We start from the raw sequence: 16,236 nt of genomic DNA, 5'->3' as shown, positions 1-16,236 counted from the left end.
AGGAATTCCAAAGTCTTACTAAATGAGACTTGCAAAAGAACAAAACATCCTAACATGTAACTCCATCAACAGCTAATAAGAGGACTAGGCACTCAACAAATCAACACAGAGTACGGGTAACAAGGAGCGCAGAACGATGCGTCTACTCCATCCGACAGCCAGGCACGGAACCGAGTCATAATGCTTTTTCTCCTCTATAAAGTCATGCATCTGTCCCTCTTGCGGTTGATTTCTGAAGTAATTTAATCGCGAAATTATTAAGAATAGCACTATTCCCATTCAGGGCAGGACTATCGTCAAGACAACAATGTTCCTTGTCAAAAAAGAAAAATACAAAGCGTCAGCAGAGGAAAGCATGCATATCGGGGCTTGTCAGAACACGTCAGGACAAATTGCACGACTGCTGGGCAACAGGGGAAAACAAACACTTGAACAGAGTCAAAACACACCCACTATCATCGGACACGTACACTACATTCCCTCATTGTAAATCCGCTCGTCAAAAAATCCACCTGGATCGTCGAACACCATTCACCAGTGACGAACCACACATCCGCACCCCATCAGAGGCAGACAGAACCCCAGCGAAACTAAGCTCTTCCACTGACGGCCAACGCAATTGCTAGGAGCAAAATTAACGTGTCCAGACCCGCCGGTGTCCAAGAGAGAAGTGAATCCTTGCGCCCCCTGAAGGCTGTTCTCATTGGTCGTGACGTCACCCTATTATCTCACGGCTACACTGTTTTTTTCCACTACTGCTCCTCTAGACAAGGTCAACCGGAAACAATAGTGTTGCGGTATGACATCATCATGCAGGTGCGTGGCTCAAGGACGCTTACGCTCTAAACAGGGGACCTGTTATTTATTGAATCACTATCCGTAGATTATTTCCTTTATTCTACTATAATGATTGCATAGGGAACTATTGCAGAAAAACACCAAAGATAAGAGGAGATTGTAGCATTTCATTCCCAAAGTCTTACTGTACAGGAAAAAACAAAATAATGGTTCAGCAAGACATGTCCATCCCAGCCGAGAGCCATGCAGCTAACTGAATAATGACGCTTTCTTCCTCCTGAATAAAGTCACACACCTGTCCCCCTCGCGGTTACTCTCGGAACTAAATGAATCGCAAAATTATTAAGAATAGCTCTATTCCCATTCAAGGCAGCACTATCGTCATCGTCAAGAATATTCCTTGCACAAAAAGAAAAAAACTACATGTAGAAGGAAAGCATGTCAGAACAGGTCAGAGCATGTCAGCGCATGTTTGTCAGACAACAAGGGGGGAAAAAGCGAAAAGAAACAAAGAAGGAAACCACCATCAAACTATTTCGAAGCACACGCACTCCTCTTATTCAAACACAGTGCTCATCATAAATCTGTCAAGGACATACACACCATTTTTCTATTGCTACACTTTTTTCCAGTAACGGTCAATGCATTGCTACAGACTGCGTGACGTCATCACATCCTGTCTGAAGAAGACAGCGGCAAAGACAAAGACTCCTATTATTTATTGAATCGCAAGATTATTTCCTTTGTCCTACTCTTAATGACATTCATTCTCTCACTAAAATTCAACAAAAAAGCACCATGCATATTAACCATTTTCACCCCAAAGGCTCATCATGGTCATTACAATTACAGTAAACTACCACTGCTCTTTAAAATAATAAGTAAGTCCACTCAACATCACCTCCAGGCTTATGTAATACATGACCCTTTCTATGCTCATACATTCGTTGTCTGAGGCTACACCTGCGAGCAAAAGGGCGCGAAACCCGGGAGGGTGCAAAGGTCCATTCGCGCATTGCGAGCAAAAAGGCGCGAAAGCCGGGGAGCAAAGTTCCATTCGCGTACGCCAAAGCACAAGACAGAACGCCTTTACGGAAACATGATGGCATTCCCACCATATTAATGATTTTCTACCTTGCATTGCAGTTTCGAAAAACTACTACAAAACTAATTTTAGGAGCCTATTAAAATTCTACTTTCTATGGAAACTATAAATGCCCTATTACTTGGATCGCTATTAATGAAGCGCTCCAATTTTTTGTGTCTTCCCATTTCAGCCTTGTCATGCAGCGAAGCAGACTCACATCCAAAACAATTAATTTACACTGAGGGTGCCGTGCTTCAGGAATTCCTATCCTGCGCTCAGATGCAAGCATTTCTTCACGGATACCTTTAACAGCTGACTTCCTCAACATACCGAGCTCCTAGCAACATCTAACAAACAATCAGAGAAACCCTCTTCTCAACTGTACCATGCGACTTTCTTCTGCGTAAAATCGGTGATTTGAGGAAGAGAGCAGCGAAAAATTGCGCGCACTTGTGCTTGACTTAAAAAACCTGAAGCATATGCTAATAAACGAAGAAAAAGACACTCATGTATGGTATCTGATAGTGCCACATACACAGACGCATTGCCCTTGCGTAAAGAAAGCACAGGACAGCGATACAATATTTTCCGTAGGTGAGCAGGGAAAAGGCTTAAGACCTCAGGTCACCACACATCGCCACGCGGCTAGCACAACATGACACCAACAAGATACTAGCAGCGGGAAGAACTGCAATACTCCTAAACAAGACCGGACATGCCATGATGACGTCACAAATCAGGAAAAAAGCACATGCATGCACGCACAGAGGGCAACACATTAAATACACGGAGCGCTCAGGAATAATCGTAGCGTTCCCGCACATCGCTACGAAGTTCAACGTCTAACACAAGACGACAGCAACAAGATATTAGCGAAGGGTAAAAATTGCAACACTACTGAACAACGATGGCATTCCCACCATATTAATGATTTTCTACCTTGCATTGCAGTTTAGAAAAACTACTACAAACTATAATTTTACGACTCCATTAAAATTCTACTTTATATGGAAACTATAATTGCCCTATTACTTGGATCGCTATTAATGAAGCGCTCCAATTTTTTCTCTCTTCCCATTTCAGCCTTGTCATGCAGTGAAGCAGACTCAGATCGAAAATAATTAATTTACACTGAGTGTGCCGTGCTTCAGGAATTCCAATCCTGCGCTCAGATGCAAGCATTTCTTCACGGATACCTTTAACAGCTGACTTCCTCAACATACCGAGCTCCTAACAACATCTAACAAACAATCAGAGAAACCCTCTTCTCAGCTGTACCATGCGACTTTCCTCTGCGTAAAATCGGTGATTTGAGGAAGAGAGCAGCGAAAAATTGCGCGCACTTGTGCTTGACTTAAAAAACCTGAAGCATATGCTAATAAACTAAGAAAAAGACACTCATGTCTGGTATCTCATAGTGCCACATACACAGACGCATTGCCCTTGCGTAAAGAGGGCACAGGACAGGGATACACAATTTTCCTTAGGTGAGCAGGGAAAAGGCTTAAGACCTCAGGTCACCACACATCGCCACGCGGCTAGCACAACATGACACCAACAAGATACTAGCAGCGGGAAGAACTGCAACACTGCTAAACAAGACCGGACATGCCATGATGACGTCACAAATCAGAAAAAAAACACGCATGCACGCACAGAGGACAACGCATTAAACACACGGAGCGCTCAGGAATAATCGTAGCGTTACCGCACATCGCTACAAAGCTGAACGTGTAACATAAGACGACAGCAACAAGATATTAGCGAAGCGTAAAAATTGCAACACTACTGAACAAGTCCAGACAGGCGACATCGCATGCAAAACACTGCTCATCCAGGAAAAGGCCTAAGCCTGCGGCGGATCATCATAGAGCATACACAACTTCATTTTTCTATTTCGCGTAAACTAAACGCGGTCTGCTTGGAAAACGACGTACAAATTTTCTTAGGGAGCAGAGAAATATAGAAATTTCTACTCCGTGCTCAGATACCAGCATTTCTGCTCAAAAACCTACAAAATTAAGCACTGCCTACTTCGTCAAGATATCGAACACCCAACAAAATCAAACAAACAACCCCACTTCCACTGATAGAACACTATTCAGCTACTACGCAGGAGGCTTTCCTCTACATAAAAGTAGAGAAAATAAGAAAAGAGCAGCGAAAAATTACACGCACTTTTGCTCGCATAGCTATAAGAGAAAAAATAAATAAATGAAGTAACGACGCACACGCTAATAAACTGTGACAAAGACACCCATTTCTGGTATCAGATAATTATTGCATAATGCTAAATACTCATTTGCGTTGTCCCTGCGTGAAGAAAGCACAGGACAGGGATACACAATTTATCTTAAGCGAGCAGGGAAAGTCACTTCTACTCGAACAGCTTAATACCATAAAGTCTGAATTTTTGCAAAGAAAATAAAGTTTGAACAGCGCTACGAAGGTGACAGACAAATACTAACAAACAAACAAACACTTCTATTCATTTCTATTGATAAAGGCGTAAACCACACTACAAGAACAAGCATACTGCTTCAGGAAAGTGTATCAAATGCAACGCAACAGGACCGGCTCTCATAAAATAGCCTGCCCAAAACAAAGACTTCACCAGGTTCGCGAGGCAATTCCATTAAAAGCGCTCGTCCAATCCAACAAATAGCAATGCAAACGTGACTACCCTTATTTTTTTGAAACCACTATTCCACGCAATAGTACATAAATGTACCACTCGTGTCACACGAAAAGGCAAACACTCACTTGTCAAGTGGGGTCCCAGGTTCAGAAAAGCGCGCGCGCCCGCGCGCACACACAGACGCACACTCACATTTTCACACTCACGAACACAAAGTCTATTCTCACAACCACATAAATCCATATTATTCCTCAGGTCAATAATTATCCCACCAGCGTCAAAAGACGGCTCACACATGTATGCGTACGCAAAGGTATTCGTTCCGGATGTGATAGGCTATCACCAGTCGACCATTGCAAAGCAAAAAAGAAAGAAAGGAATGCATGTTCGCTATACCTCCACGAAGAAAACGGTGCTGTGCATCTACGCAACGATCATTATACAGGAGTGAATTCACTTTCGTTTTCCCTTTGATTTCCTCGCACCCATATATTTTGCAAGAATACTATAGAGCAGAACGGGTAAATGTGAACATCATTCGCTACACACTGTAGCTCTCACCATTTTTAAACCAAACCACTTAACATGCGTTCATAGGTCTCCACTAAATAGGTGAGCCGAAAATGACTCAAAATAAAATAAACTACAATGTCAGCTCTGCTTCTGTTTAAGTGATAAAACAGTGCGCTCACTCGGGGTAACGGATCGCGCGCGTCCAAACCGCGAGGCCCGCGTTGCGCTCGCACGGGAATCGCGCGCGTCGCGTGTCCAAACCGCGAGAACGGGCCCGCGCGCGGTCCGGGTGGGGCGCGGTTCCGGCGCACTGTTTTATCACTTAAACAGAAGCAGAGCTGACATTGTAGTACCCTCGCGATAAATCTTTTATTCCAGCGCCAGCAGGATCTATTCAGAAAAGGCTTCGGGTGTGTAAGGTCAGCCCAAGGCGTGTTGATGAGAGTGCGCTGCTGTGTTGGGTACCCAAGCTTGCAGCCAGCGATGCTGGAACGATTATTTTATTTGATTTTATTTTGAGCCATTATCGCCCCACCTATTTAGTGGAGACCTATCAGCACATGTTAAGTGGTTTGGTTTAAAAATGATGACAGCTACAATGTGTAGCGAATGATGTTCACATTTACCCGTTCTGCTCTATAGTATTCTTGGAAAATATATGGGTGCAGGAAATAAAAGGAAAAACGAAAGTGAATTCACTCCTGTATAATGATCGTTGCGTAGAAGCACGGCACCGTTTTCTTCGTGGAAGTATAGCGAACATGCATTCCTTTCCTTCTTTGAATTTTCTTTCTTTTTCTTTCTTTCTTTCTCTGAATTCACTCCTGTATAATGATCGTTGCGTAGAAGCACGGCACCGTTTTCTTCGTGGAGGTATAGCGAACATGCATTCCTTTCTTTCTTTTTTGCTTTGCGACGGTCGACTGGTTATATCCTATCACATCCGGAACGAAGACCTTTGCGTACGCATACATGTGTGAGCCGTCTTTTGACGCCGGTGGGATAATTATTGACCTGAGGAATAATATGGATTTATGTGGTTGTGAGAATAGACTTTGTGTTTGTGGGTGTGAAAATGTGAGTGTGTGTCTGTGTGTGCGCGCGGGCGCGCGCGCTTTTCTGAACCTGGGACCCCACTTGACAAGTGACTGTTTGCCTTTTCGTGTGACACCAGTGGTACATTTATGTACTATTGCATGGAATAGTGGTTTTAAAAAAATAAGGGTAGTCGCGTTTGCATTGCTATTTGTTGGATTGGACGAGCGCTTTTAATGGAATTGCCTCGCGAACCTGGTGAAGTCTTTGTTTTGGGCAGGCTATTTTATGAGAGCCGCTCCTGTTGCGTTGCATTTGATACGCTTTCCTGAAGCAGTGTGCTTGTTCTTGTCGTGTGGTTTACGCCTTTATCAATAGAAATGAATAGAAGTGTTTGTTTGTTTGTTAGTATTTGTCTGTCACCTTCGTAGCGCTGTTCAAGCTTTATTTTCTTTGCAAAAATTCAGACTTTATGGTATTAAGCTGTTCGAGTAGAAGTGACTTTCCCTGCTCGCTTAAGATAAATTGTGTATCCCTGTGCTGTGGTTTCTTCACGCAGGGACAACGCAAATGAGTATTTAGCATTATGCAATAATTATCTGATACCAGAAATCGGTGTCTTTGTTATAGTTTATTAGCGTGTGCGTCGTATTTTTTTTTTTTTTCTCTTATAGCTATGCGAGCAAAAGTGCGTGTAATTTTTCGCTGCTCTTTTCTTATTTTCTCTACTTTTATGTAGAAGAAAGCCTCCTGCGTAGTAGCTGAATAGTGTTCTATCAGTGGAAGTGGGGTTGTTTGTTTGATTTTGTTGGGTGTTCGATATCTTGACGAAGTAAGCAGTGCTTAATTTTGTAGGTTTTTGAGCAGAAATGCTGGTATCTGAGCACGGAGTAGAAATTTCTATATTTCTCTGCTCCCTAAGAAAATTTGTACGTTGTTTTCCAAGCAGACCGCATTTAGTTTACGCGAAATAGAAAAATGAAGTTGTGTATGCCCTATGATGATCCGCCGCAGGCTTAGGCCTTTTCCCCGATGAGCAGTGTTTTGTATGCGATGTCGCATGTCTAGACTTGTTCAGTAGTGTTGCAATTTTTAGCCTTCGCTAATTATCTTGCTGCTCTCGTCTTGTGTTAGACGTTGAGCTTCGTAGCGATGTGCGGTAACGCTATGATTATTCCTGAGCGCTCCGTGTGTTTAATGCGTTGTCCTCTGTGCGTGCATGCGTGTGGTTTTTTCCTGATTTGTGACGTCATCATGGCATGTCTGGACTTGTTTAGCAGTGTTGCAGTTCTTCCCGCTGCTAGTATCTTGTTGGTGTCATGTTGTGCTAGCCGCGTGGCGATGTGTGGTGACCTGAGGTCTTAAGCCTTTTCCCTGCTCACCTAAGGAAAATTGTGTATCCCTGTCCTGTGCTTTCTTTACGCAAGGGCAATGCGTCTGTGTATGTGGCACTATGAGATACCAGACATGAGTGTCTTTTTCTTAGTTTATTAGCATATGCTTCAGGTTTTTTAAGTCAAGCACAAGTGCGCGCAATTTTTCGCTGCTCTCTTCCTCAAATCACTGATTTTACGCAGAAGAAAGTCGCATGGTACAGCTGAGAAGAGGGTTTCTCTGATTGTTTGTTAGATGTTGTTAGGAGCTCGGTATGTTGAGGAAGTCAGCTGTTAAAGGTATCCGTGAAGAAATGCTTGCATCTGAGCGCAGGATAGGAATTCCTGAAGCACGGCACCCTCAGTGTAAATTAATTATTTTGGAGGTGAGTCTGCTTCACTGCATGACAAGGCTGAAATGGGAAGAGAGAAAAAATTGGAGCGCTTCATTAGTAGCGATCCAAGTAATAGGGCAATTATAGTTTCCATATAGAGTAGAATTTTAATGGACTCGTAAAATTATAGTTTTGTAGTAGTTTTTCTAAACTGCAATGCAAGGTAGAAAATCATTAATATGGTGGGAATGCCATCATGTTCCCGTAAAGGCGTTCTGTCTTGTGCTTTGGCGTGCGCGAATGGAACTTTGCTCCCCGGCTTTCGCGCCTTTTTGCTCGCAATGCGCGAATGGAACTTTGCCCCCCGGCCTTCACGCCATTTTGCTCGCAGGTGTAGCCTCAGACAACGAATGTATGAGCATAGAAAGGGTCATGTATTACATAAGCCTGGAGGTGATGTTGAGTGGACTCACTTATTATTTTAAAGAGCAGCGGTAGTTTACTGTAATTCTAATGACCATGATGAGCATTTGGGGTGAAAATGGTTAATATGCATGGTGCTTTTTTGTTGAATTTTAATGACAGAATGAATGTCATTAAGAGTAGGACAAAGGAAATAATCTTGCGATTCAATAAATAATAGGAGTCTTTGTCTTTGCCGCTGTCTTCTTCAGACAGGATGTGATGACGTCACGCAGTCTGTAGCAATGCATTGACCGTTACTGGAAAAAAGTGTAGCAATAGAAAAATGGTGTGTATGTCCTTGACAGATTTATGATGAGCACTGTGTTTGAATAAGAGGAGTGCGTGTGCTCAGAAATAGTTTGATGGTGGTTTTCTTCTTTGTTTCTTTTTGCTTTTTCCCCCCTTGTTGTCTGACAAACATGCGCTGACATGCTCTGACCTGTTCTGACATGCTTTCCTTCTACATGTAGTTTTTTTCTTTTTGTGCAAGGAATATTCTTGACGATGACGATAGTGCTGCCTTGAATGGGAATAGAGCTATTCTTAATAATTTCGCGATTCATTTAGTTCCGAGAGTAACCGCGAGGGGGACAGGTGTGTGACTTTATTCAGGAGGAAGAAAGCGTCATTATTCAGTTAGCTGCATGGCTCTCGGCTGGGATGGACATGTCTTGCTGAACCATTATTTTGTTTTTTCCTGTACAGTAAGACTTTGGGAATGAAATGCTACAATCTCCTCTTATCTTTGGTGTTTTTCTGCAATAGTTCCCTATGCAATCATTATAGTAGAATAAAGGAAATAATCTATGGATAGTGATTCAATAAATAACAGGTCCCCTGTTTAGAGCGTAAGCGTCCTTGAGCCACGCACCTGCATGATGATGTCATACCGCAACACTATTGTTTCCGGTTGACCTTGTCTAGAGGAGCAGTAGTGGAAAAAAACAGTGTAGCCGTGAGATAATAGGGTGACGTCACGACCAATGAGAACGGCCTTCAGGGGGCGCAAGGATTCACTTCTCTCTTGGACACCGGCGGGTCTGGACACGTTAATTTTGCTCCTAGCAATTGCGTTGGCCGTCAGTGGAAGAGCTTAGTTTCGCTGGGGTTCTGTCTGCCTCTGATGGGGTGCGGATGTGTGGTTCGTCACTGGTGAATGGTGTTCGACGATCCAGGTGGATTTTTTGACGAGCGGATTTACAATGAGGGAATGTAGTGTACGTGTCCGATGATAGTGGGTGTCTTTTGACTCTGTTCAAGTGTTTGTTTTCCCCTGTTGCCCAGCAGTCGTGCAATTTGTCCTGACGTGTTCTGACAAGCCCCGATATGCATGCTTTCCTCTGCTGATGCTTTGTATTTTTCTTTTTTGACAAGGAACATTGTTGTCTTGACGATAGTGCTGCCCTGAATGGGAATAGTGCTATTCTTAATAATTTCGCGATTAAATTAGTTCAGAAATCAACCGCAAGAGGGACAGCTGCATGACTTTATAGAGGAGAAAAAGCATTACGACTCGGTTCCGTGCCTGGCTGTCGGATGGAGTAGACGCATCGTTCTGCGCTCCTTGTTACCCGTACGCTGTGTTGATTTGTTGAGTGCCTGGTCCTCTTATTAGCCGTTGATGGAGTTACGTGTTAGGATATTTTGTTCTTTTGCAAGTCTCATTTAGTAAGACTTTGGAATTCCTACGATCAGCTTTCATGCATGGTGCTCTTCTGCAATAGTTTTGTATTCAATCGTTATAGAAGAATAAAGGAAATAATCTTGGGATAGTGATTCAATAAGTAATAGGTCCCCTGTCTAGATCCACGCGTCCTTGAGCCACGCAGGTGCATGATGACGTCATGCCATGGCTTCATTGCAGATTGACCTTGTTCAGTTGTGTTGACTGTGTGAAAAAAAATTAAAAAGCAGGGTAGCCCTGAGACAATGGGATGACGTCACGACCAATGAGCAACACAAGAAGAGGGCGCAGGAATGCTCTTCTGTCTTAGCCTCTCGCAGGTGGTAGCAGCAGATGGCGGTAGGAGCGCGCGCGCGCGTATGCATAGCTGCCACAGCGTGTCGCCTCAGTCAGTTGCTCGCTGGCTGTCGCGGAGAGCAGATGTGTGCTCGGTTGTTCCACAGTCCCCGCGCTCGCTCAGTTTCTGGCTGGCTGTCGCGGAGAGCAGACGTGTGCTCGGTTGATTCGCCGTCCCCGCTCCTGCTCAGTTTCTGCCTGGCTGATGAGCAGTTTCCGCGGGGGAAAAGGTGAGTGATTTGCCGCGCTCCTTTTTTCGCATGTCCGCCGTGCCCCCCTGTGTTTAGCGGTGACCGACGAGTGATTTGTCGATGTTTGACCGCGCTCGTGTTAAGCCTTTTCTCGCATGTTTAGACTTGTTTAGCGGAGAGCAAGCCTTTTCTCCGTGTTGACGCACGTTTAGCGGTTCCCGCCTTGTGTTAGCTGCATAGTGTTGTGACGCTGTGGTTACGCCTAGTCATTGCCTTTTCCCCGATGTGTACTTTTTCTGTGTGTACGGTGTGTTAAACCTTTTCTCTCGCATGTCTAGACTTGTTTAGCAGTGTTGGCATTTTCTACCTGCCGCTAGTATCTTGCTGTTCTCTTTCTCGCATAGAGCTATGATGGTGGCGCCATCTGGTGTGATGCCTTGCAACTACTTGGCCACCTGTCGTTGATCTCTGCAGCTGCCCATCGCCAACTACCAAGATGGCGGGCGCTGGTCACTCGGATGTTGCGGAGCGGTTTCTTCACCGCGTCGTCGTTGATTTTCGAATAAATTGTTTCTCGTCACTCTAATTCTATCTTTTTATTTTATTTTCTACCTATTTTTTATTTTTTATGGACACAGGTTGTCGGCAACGCACAGGGTGGTCTGGACACGAGTTAGATGCTCCCCAATTAGTGTAATGACCCCTGGAGGTTCCTGATTAATGTGGGGGTCCCAATTAGCTCTAATTCCTAATTAAACGCGTCCAGAAGCCTTGTAGCGTTGCGGACAGTCTGTGTCCAGTCACCACTACTAAGGCGTATGCTCCCCTTTCCCTTCGAATCACAAGCGAAAACCCTATCACACCCTATACCTTTTGTGGAAATCGCGGGACGTACGCCATTTTGTGGCAATTCACATAAGTGCATAAATGTCACAAAAGGGAGTACACCTTCCGTTTTCAACAAATCACGGGAGAGAACGGTGTCATTCCATATGATGGTTGGCTAGCTCACCTTATCGAGACATTTATTTTCTTGCTCAAGTGTGTCAGCCAGTGTTGCTTTTTATCATTCATTATATTTTTCCATCATGTTCCACCCTCCGCCTGTACCATAAGGACCAATACATAATGTCCCGTCCGAAATAATGACAGGTGGCATTTCACCGTGGGAGCATGCTGGAGCACGTCACTGGCACATGTTTGTCTTACCATACAGGGAGAGGTCGCTGCTCTATCATTCTGGGATAAATTAGCCGACTACGATATGCCTGGACGCGCGACCGAAGGCGGGCTGGAATTTCGCCCTCATTTTCTTGTTATTCTGGTATCGTCACTGATCATCCTTTCCCGTTTCGGAGCCAATCAAATTTTGCTTACCTCCTGAAGATCAAATCTCTCCTGGGGCTTCAAAGCTGTACTTCACGAAACTTCGTCATCACGCCTGATTCGTTGAAAACGGGAGGCGTACGCCTTTTTGTTCCACTTATGCAATTACATTAATTGCCGCAAAAAGGGGAACGCCCCGCGCTTTCAACAAATCAGGAATGATAAACGGTACACTCTCAAAAATGGACTTCACCGCATAGCACACTCCTAGCCAACCATTATCTAGAATGATATCGTTATCCGCCCTGATTTGTTGAACACGGGAGGTGTACGCCTTTTTGTGACAAGTATGAAGATCATAAGTGTCACAAAAAAGGCGTACACCTCCCGTTTTCAACAAATCGGGGCAGCTAACGATATCATTCGAGATTATGGTTGGCTAGGAACGCGCAATGCGGTGAAGTTCATTTCTAAGAGAGTACTGTAGCAGCAGCGTCATAATCATCACCAGCACCGCCATCGGTTACGCGCAGCACTGCGCGTGACCCGAGCTTTCGTTTTCGGTTCATCGCCATTAACCGTCATTAAACCCATCAACCTCAGTAGAGCCTGGTCGCCTCATTTCTCGCTCTACAGTACCATTGTGCAATGACTGTCGTTCATGATGACTTCATGTTGACTGTGCAATGACTGTCATTGTGTGATGTGGTGAAGCTCTGTTTTAAGAGCGAATGAGTCCATGAGCTCATTTGACGATGAATCGTATAGCTGAATTAGGCAACCAAGTTATGTCGAGCAATCCTCAGATTTACTGAAGCGGCAATTGTCATTTTGATTCGTAAAGTATCTGGTTTGAAAGAACGCAAGCTGTGTAACCCCAGTACTATTCCGGCTGTCCCTGCTGTTGCACTAAACGCCGTGAGCGACGCCCTGTTTCAACTTTCTTTAAACGCCAGAGGTCCCCATAAGAAAAGATAGAGTCAGTGTGAAAGGTATTACTTCGCTGAAGTAATTGGCCCTTGGTTGGGAACGAAACTCTCACAAGAAAGCATGCAAGCAGCAAGGTAAGGCTCTGCGTTCCATCATAGCAATAACGAAGCGTATCACTCTTAAAAGAGAACTTCACCACATAGCCAAACAACCGCCGTCCCGAATGACAATGTTCTGCTCCTGGTTGGTTAAACACGGGACAGACACGTCTTTTTTTGAACTTGGATAATGAATAAGCATGATAAAGGTATTGTGTTATGATTTTTGTCTTAACTGTTGCGTAGCAGGCGCAATGAAGTGTGCCAATAAAGATGTCGATGTGATCAAACTGAATTCTTCATGATTAATCGACTTTATGATCTACATTTGCTGCACAAAAATTATACATCCGGCGATGGACGATGCACCCCCGAATTCGCAAAAACCCGCGCGTTGACGTAGTCCAACGGCAAGAGCATTTCCGTGCTTTCGCGCACCTTTGGCACAATCGAGGGAGAATCCTGGCACAGTAAACTCGGTTCCGGATTTCATAAGTCCCCGTAATATGTATCAAAATGAAACAACAGCTAGAGATACAATGTTTTTAAAATGTCAGCAATTGTCTATGTCATTCTATGTTACCCTTAGAGTGTTCCTTTACTGATATAGTTTGCACCAATACACGGCAATGTAACATGTTTCAAAATGTGTGTCACACAACTTTGAAATTGTGGATAAATAATGAGCGAAATTCAATTGCACAGCATTTCAGTTAATTAATAGAACTTACGCAGATTCAGCTGCAAAGAACGTTCACGACATAAGTAATCAGAGTGTGTGATCACAAATTTATTTAATCGTACGCGTTGATCGTTTCAAAAATGTTAGACACACAACATCACAGGCCCTGTTTAAAAGTAGCCTTGGATACTAAGTAATGTCCAAACACGGGTCTGCTATACTCTCTGCGCTTGTCGGCTTTGTTATCCAATCAAGACATACGAGGGTGGTTCCATAAGTTTCCGGCCCGAGGTGGAAAATGCGCGCGAATTTGAAAATGCGATTAAGGACGCGTGGCGCCATCTGTTGGAGGGCCGGAGCACCACCCTCAACCCTCTCCGTGCTTTTGTCGGTTGGAGAGCGGCATTTCAAACAGCCAGGGTGCACTCTTCAGATAAAATGGAAAAAAATCGAGTAGCGCGCTGTGATAAAATTCTTGACAAAAGAGGGGCTTTCGCCTAGAGAAATTAAAGCGCGACTGGACAACGTGTACAGGGAAGCCTCTCCGTCGTACACAACAGTAAAAGACTGGGCTAAGCAGTTTCGACTGGGGCGAGAGTCCATTGAAGATGATCCACGCGATGGTCGTCCGGTGGAAGTGGTGACACAAGAAAATTTGTCTCTTGTCGAGGAGGAAGTGCTGAGCGACAGGCGTCTGAAGGTGAAGGAAATCTCAGAAAGGCTGGGCCTTTCCAAAACAACCGTTTTTCGCATCATCGGCGAGGGCCTTCACATGAAAAAAGTCAGTGCGAGATGGGTGCCGCGACTTCTCTCGTCAGTTCAAAAGCAACAGCGCGTCGTCTGTGCCAAAGAGTTTTTGGAGCTCTGTCAAGAGAACTAAGAAGAAATATTGAAGCCAATTGTCACAGGGGATGAGACTATGGTGTTCTACTATGATCCCCTTTCGAAAAAGGAGTTGATGGAATGGCGCAAACCAGGAGAAGCACCCCAAGAAAAGCCAAGGTCACACAATCCACAAAGAAGATCATGGCAACAATATTTTGGGATTATCACGGAATCCTTCTCATCGACTTCAAAGAAAGGAACACTATACAGTGAATGCGACTTATTATGCTTCACTCCTGCACCGACTGTGAGACGCCATCAAGGAAAATAGGCGAGGCAGGTTGAGCCGAGGTGTCCGGTTGCTCCAAGACAATGCCCCTGTCCACACGGCTTCTGTTGCCACGGCTGAACTGAAGGAGTGCGGCTCGAAGAAATACACCACCCACCCTACAGTCCAGACTTGGCACCGAGTGACTACTTCCTGTTCTCCAACTTGAAGAGGGATCTCAGAGGACGGAGATTTCAAAACGATAGTGGGGTGCAAGAGGCAGTTTTCCAGCATTTTGCGGACAAAACTTCGGACTACTTTTTCAAGGGTATAAGAATGCTGGTTAAAAGGTGTCAAAAGTGCATCGAAGTTAAGGGTGACTATATGTCGAAAAATGATACACTTATTTCGTCTCTATGACTATTAAAAGTTGGTCGGGTCGGAAACTTATGGAACCACCCTCGTAAGCTTCGTTCTAAAATTATTACACACAGGACGGTGGCCACCAAAGCCACAGTACTTGAACTGATATGTAGGGTGGCAGCAAAAATGAAGAGGAGGTGAAGGGAACCGTAAAGGTCATTCGGTTTAACTTCGGTTTTTCCTGTTGTCATTTACGCATTACCGAAAATATATTACGCATTGTATCTCATAGCACAATACATTATTCAGAACGTATTTGTCGATATTACTGCCATCTCCTTTTTCAATAGGCGCCCCCATAAACGAGCCGACGCTCTCTATGAATCTGCCGTTGACGTTCTTAGTTGACGATGTCCGATGTAGACAATAAATACCGCAGTATGACTTGCCTCAAATACGTATGAAACAAAAGCGTAATATGACTTACTCGTTGTCAGAGATTCACGAACGAAACGAGGGTGTCGTCGCGACCTTCCTGAAAATGATCGACATATTACTGTTGTACATCTGTTACTCCGGTAGAGCAATAATTCCGAAACTAATGCTGGAACGTCCTTTAGCAGACCCTTTACTATGGTGAAACCGCTTGAAGGTAATACACAAAATTACTTGAGCGTGCATCCAAATACACATACACATGTACTTCCTATGCGTACGGAATTGCGCTCAGTGAATCCTCGTAGGATCCGTTTGAGAAGCGCTGTATACTGCGTGACGCCACGCATGTGAGGAGGTCAGCTTGGGACAAAAGTTCACGGAATATCGGGATGTAGCATTTATCCATTGGAGCGACACCAGGCAGGAGCAGACACACATACTGCGAGATGGATCTCAAGCAGACCACCAGTATTGAGTAATATTCGTTCAACATTGGAAGCTAATATTGGCAATACTGGCCCAATATGGCAATTCAACCTGGACCCATATTGGACCAATATTGGGAATTGATATTGGGAAGCCATGCAGTTTAGCCAATGCCCTGCCACTCCGCCTTCCATTGGTCCTATACTGGCAAGCTAATTTTTCCAGCCTAGTGTTTTCAGCTTGAGGATGAGTTCTGATCTGGCTTCATGGATTGATGTCACTGAATTTATTAGAGGTCGTTTTATAGATGTGGTTCATTACATCACGCACGCGTTGTACAGCACGCTTCATGTACTGAGGAAAAAATAATTATTGTACGTGTCGAACTTAGCGAGATGCAAGCCCCCGGACTCACTCCTGAGCAA

At 44.4% G+C, this 16,236-nt stretch overlaps 1 protein-coding gene across 1 annotated transcript in view; it reads right to left on the bottom strand.

Annotated features, from left to right (window-relative positions):
- The window catches only part of LOC135383672 (tolloid-like protein 2), an 86,827-nt gene that overhangs the window by 52,789 nt on the left and 17,802 nt on the right, over positions 1-16,236 (bottom strand). Inside the window, exon 3 of the mRNA XM_064613043.1 lies at positions 15,435-15,482. Coding sequence (XP_064469113.1) covers positions 15,435-15,482 — 48 coding nt within the window. The remainder of the gene's footprint in view (positions 1-15,434; positions 15,483-16,236) is intronic.

This window comes from Ornithodoros turicata, chromosome 2 (assembly GCF_037126465.1).
Source record: "Ornithodoros turicata isolate Travis chromosome 2, ASM3712646v1, whole genome shotgun sequence".
NCBI lineage: Eukaryota > Metazoa > Arthropoda > Arachnida > Ixodida > Argasidae > Ornithodoros > Ornithodoros turicata.
The sequence above is the reverse complement of the archived record's forward strand: the minus strand, read 5'-3'. Positions and strand labels throughout refer to the sequence as shown.